Here is a 5,000-nt window from a genome sequence, read left to right as displayed (position 1 = left end):
CATGCACCAGTTTCATGAGCTTTTATGACAAAACCGTGACTGTGGTAGTTAACAATCTACATCCTAATAGAAAACGGTTAGCTTTCCTGGTATCAAATGACAAATGGTATCAGTTAGGCCTATAACACAACATAAATTGTGCTGGCGACCCAAATAAAATCTCCTGCGACCCAGCCGTGGGTCGCGACCCAGACTTTGGGAAACACTGCACTACACCATCTACAGCCTCGACCTCAACACACAGCAGACGCGCACACATACCACCAGCAACACCAGCATCCTCCTTACAGGTAACTACTGTACACACACACACACACACACACACACACACACACACACACACACACACTACACCATCTACAGCCTCGACCTCAACACACAGCAGACGCGCACACACACCACCAGCAACACCAGCATCCTCATTACAGGTAACTACACACACACACACACACACACACACACACACACTACACCATCTACAGCCTCGACCTCAACACACAGCAGGCATGCACACACCACAAGCAACACGGGTATCCTAATCACAAGTAACACACATGCATGCACACAAACACACATGCATATTATATTGCACTAAATGTTCACGTCTCTGAGAAAATGGTTTCAATTGAAGTAAATGAAATAGCTTTAAAGTGAATTAAGAGTTATAAATAGTTAACATGATGTTTATAAACTCTTATAATCAGGCTGAAAATGAGGTATTTTAGGATCTCACTTGGATCTTTTTTGATGAGTTATCTGAAATGTGTTGATTGGTGTGTTGCTGTGTCCAGGCCTGGAGAAGTACAGTCGCTATAAGCTACGAGTGGCAGCTTCTACTGTGGTGGGAGAGAGTCCTCTGTCTGAAGAGGATGACATCTATGTAATAACACCTGAGGATGGTATGAACCACACACACAGATCTGCATATGACCACACATACACAGACCTACAGTTTGTCCCCCACACGCTCACACACACACACACACACACACACACACACACACACGCTCACATACACACACAAAAATATCCAGGCAACACTCAAGTGTGAGGAATCACTGCAGGTTTATTCACGATACCGGGAGCAACGTCACTGGCAACAGCATGTTCCAGTAACACTACTCAAAGTTCTCTAGGGCGAGGCCCTATCTTATACACGTAAGATACATTGGTTATACAAATCACATGAGTCCAATGGTCTTTTCCAAAACTCCTCATACATGCAGAAACACAACAATGCATGGACCCATGCGCCCTACGCAAGTCATGTGGCTACTTCAAGTAAGTCAGATAATTGGTCAATATATACATCCTTCAGCATTTTCTTGCCATAGTCTAGTTCCTGTCGGGATATTCCTAATATTACTGCCTCAGGCAGAATACCCTTAACTCGTGACAAAGGGGGTCGCATGACCTTTATTAGAAAGTCGTGACATGGAGAGAGCAAATTACAGACAAAGATAAAGTTGATGCACATTGAATGTATAGAAAGCATACACAGAATATAAGAAAATGAAATGTTAATCACTTCTATTTCATAAAATGTTAGTAATCCAAAATTTCTCCTTCACGCTCACACACACACACACACACACACACACACACATAAACACACACACACACACTTACCTCTCGCTTTATTCTTCCATCCTTCAGAGCCTGACTCACCTCCCCGTGACCTGACGCTGGTGGAGACAACCGCATCCGCGGCAACTGTCTCCTGGCAACTGCCGGAGAAGCCCAATGGCATCATCCGAGTGTATGAGGTCTCCTTTGGCAACGCATCCTACACACACACACTCAACACCACTGCCCTGAGCGTCACTGTGCGGCACCTGAGGCCTTACACACACTACAACATCACAGTGCGCGCCTACACACTCCATGGACACGGCGACCAGGTGTCAGAAACCCTGCACATCCTGTCAGGCGAGGATGGTAAGTGTGTGTGTGTGTGTGTGTGTGTGTAGGTGTGTGTGTAGGTGTGTGTGTGTGTGTGTGGTGTGTGTGTGTGTGTGTGTGTGAGAGAGAGAGAGAGAGAGTTTTTGCACAGAAATTTTGGTATTTGTGTGATAGCATTTATAGTGTACTTTAAGGAGTAAGGTATGTGTGTCGTCTAAGTGGGGTAGATTATTTTTGTAAATGTTGTATACAACATGTGAATGAACTATGCTGGAGTTGTTGTGTGAGGGAGTACTAGTGCGGTCTCACATCCTCACTACATCAGCTCTGGGGTCCTGACAAATAGCTGTCTCCTGCAGTGCCTGGTAGCCCAGCGTACGGGCTGTCCTACGAGAGCCTGAGCCCCAGTGAGGTGAACGTGTCCTGGGCTCCCCCTCTGCAGCCCAACGGCCTCATCCTGCTCTACCACGTGGAGCTGTGGAACTCCACGCACATGCTCAACCTCAGCACCCCCGCCCCACACCTGCTCCTGACCAACCTCCGCAAGTACGCACGCTACCGCCTCAGTGTGCAGGCCGCCACACACCTGGGCACGGGCAACTACAGCAGCGAGATCCTCAACATCACCACTCTGGAAGACGGTGAGTGTGTGTGTGTGTGTGTGTGTGTTGTATCTCCATGATTTAATCAGAATCTTCTTTCAGCAGTTTGTTTAGCAGAGATGTCACAGCTCAACAATGGATACAGCCCGTCAGTGAAGTGCGTTTTAGCGAGTTTTACCCTCCATTCTTCCCCTCTCTGAGTTCCAGCTGCTCCTGAGTACCAGCTGTGGTCTCTTGGCCTTTGGACTAATCTATTTATATTAGTTCCTGCAGGTGTCCATGGAAATTACCGGCACTTGCTCCCAGGTGTACAGTACTGTGTTTCCCATAATGCTTTTATCCACAGGTAATAGTGACGGACCATTATATAAGCACACATGAACACTGGTACACATCTGCTGTTTACTAAATAACTCTAATGCTCTTCATTCATCTTATGTACAGCACTGTTGTGTCTGTGGTGTACCACATTAAGGCATTTAACCTATAGAAACTCATAGGATCTGCACAGAAGCGTAATGGAGAACATTGCACTGTATGCGTTCCCTGAGTGTATTATAACCCCTGTACCTCTACGCATTTTGTACCAAAAATGTCAAAAAAAGCACTTAATGTGTAAAGGGAGTCTTCTTTAAGGCACATAGGACATGATATACAGTATATACATATATATATATATATATATATATATATATATACCGGTATATATATATATATCAATGATTCTTGAGAAAACATGTCCCCCATCAAAATGTTGCAATTTCCCTTAAAAAACCATCAATTATTTCATTTAAAAAGACTTTAAAAGTTGGATATGAAAGACTTGTGTATGTTTAGACTCTTAGTTTTGGCTATATTTATATTATTTCATAGTAATTTCATAAAATACCGGCACTGTACTATAAAAGCCCATGCAAATGAACTCGTCCTCCGCAGAGGTTACAGTATCAAACTGCAAAAATAAAGTGTTTTAAAATGCCCAAAATGCACAAATATGATTATGAGGTTAATTGGATGGCTTAATAAAATATCACAAAATACTTAAAGTGAACATTGCATTATTTTATACATTAACAACAGCCTTTCAAAATCTGTCCTCAATTCATGTCAACTCCGTCAGATATTTTTTAAATTCAAAATAAATCAGGCATATTTTGGTCAGCTTTAACCCTGAGGACCACCTTTGACTTCTTTCTGTTCAGCAGTCCAACATATTGTCTCGTAAGTGTTTTTAAAAAAAATTATATTCAGCAAACAAGTTGAAATCCCTGTGGTCACAGCTTTTATGTGTCAACACTGTCTTCAAAGTAGAGCTGAATTCAATCAAGAAGTTTTAAATACAAGTTGGTATTTTGGTTAAGTTTAGTTCAGCTGAGGAAAATCAAAATGGCTACCATCTACTACACATGATTGACATCTTAATATACCCAAATGCCAAATAACTTATAATAATAACTCATAAAAAGTATTGTTTTTATCTGTACTCTAGGCAGACATGGCTAGACAAAAATTGTAAGTGTAGGAGCAAAAACAAAGAAACAATACCAGAGAAAAGGGAGAGAAAGAATTAACAGTAACCCAGAAAGCAGAAGGGACAGTTAGACAGTAAACAGTTAGAAAAGGAGAGACAGAGATGGAAGGACAGGGTCCAAAACAAAAAAGTCAAACAAGTAGGAGAATTAGGACCCAGAGCAAAAAGGCACCGCAAAAAGTATTGGAGGAAAGCAAAGAAAAGGTCCAGAGCTATGCAGAATAGATGGCTAAATGAAATAGACACCCCACCAGAATGTCCTCTGGACCAGGCTGTTGAGGAGCCTACTTCAACCCAGCGTGCCCTTGCAGCTGAGAGAGAGAGGAGAAAAACCAGGAAAAGACATGCAAGAGAGATAAAAGCATTGAAAGAAAAGGTTAAGAAATTAACAAAAGAGCAACACAAACTAAGAAAGCAGGAATGGCGGAAAAAGGCTCAAATAGAAAAGTCAAATGTCAAACTAAAAGATAAAATAATTGTAGATTCTCCATGAACAGAAACAGAGAGGATGATAACGGGAAGCCAACATCGGAACTCCAACATTAGGAGATATCTTTTCCACAAGAGCTGAGAAGGAATTATACAACTCATGTGGCACAGAAACGAGCCGTTGAAAAATCAGGTCACAGACAACTGACATTACACTGCAAAAACTGCGTATCTAATAAAATCTAACCAAGATTATTAATCTTATATCAAGATAAAAAACTAGTTTGTATTGTTTAAGTATAAAGAGACTTACCTAGCGCTTTCTCATGAAATCATTAGACTTAATTTAAGAAATGTTTGACTTATTTTAAGACATCTCATCCTGAAAATAAGCAATTTTTTTTTCAGTGGGTTAAGCAAATTTGTCCTAAAAGCAAGCCAATTTGTCTGCCAGTGCATTAAGTAAATTTGTCTTGATAAGACTCCTTAAAATAAGTAAAAGTCTTCTTAAATTAAGTCAAAATGATCTTTCAAGA

General features: G+C 41.4%; 1 protein-coding gene across 1 annotated transcript in view; it reads left to right on the top strand.

Moving 5' to 3' along the window:
* Window positions 1-5,000, top strand: part of ptprq (protein tyrosine phosphatase receptor type Q) — a 52,934-nt gene that overhangs the window by 26,581 nt on the left and 21,353 nt on the right. Inside the window, exons 28-30 of the mRNA XM_076299155.1 lie at window positions 792-899; window positions 1,657-1,938; window positions 2,262-2,543. Coding sequence (XP_076155270.1) covers window positions 792-899; window positions 1,657-1,938; window positions 2,262-2,543 — 672 coding nt within the window. The remainder of the gene's footprint in view (window positions 1-791; window positions 900-1,656; window positions 1,939-2,261; window positions 2,544-5,000) is intronic.

Source organism: Alosa pseudoharengus, unplaced genomic scaffold (genome assembly GCF_046254945.1).
Source record: "Alosa pseudoharengus isolate Yale_2024_CS ecotype anadromous, Long Island Sound unplaced genomic scaffold, YU_APseudo_1.1 YU_APseudo_1.1_scf_10, whole genome shotgun sequence".
NCBI lineage: Eukaryota > Metazoa > Chordata > Actinopteri > Clupeiformes > Clupeidae > Alosa > Alosa pseudoharengus.
The sequence above is the reverse complement of the archived record's forward strand: the minus strand, read 5'-3'. Positions and strand labels throughout refer to the sequence as shown.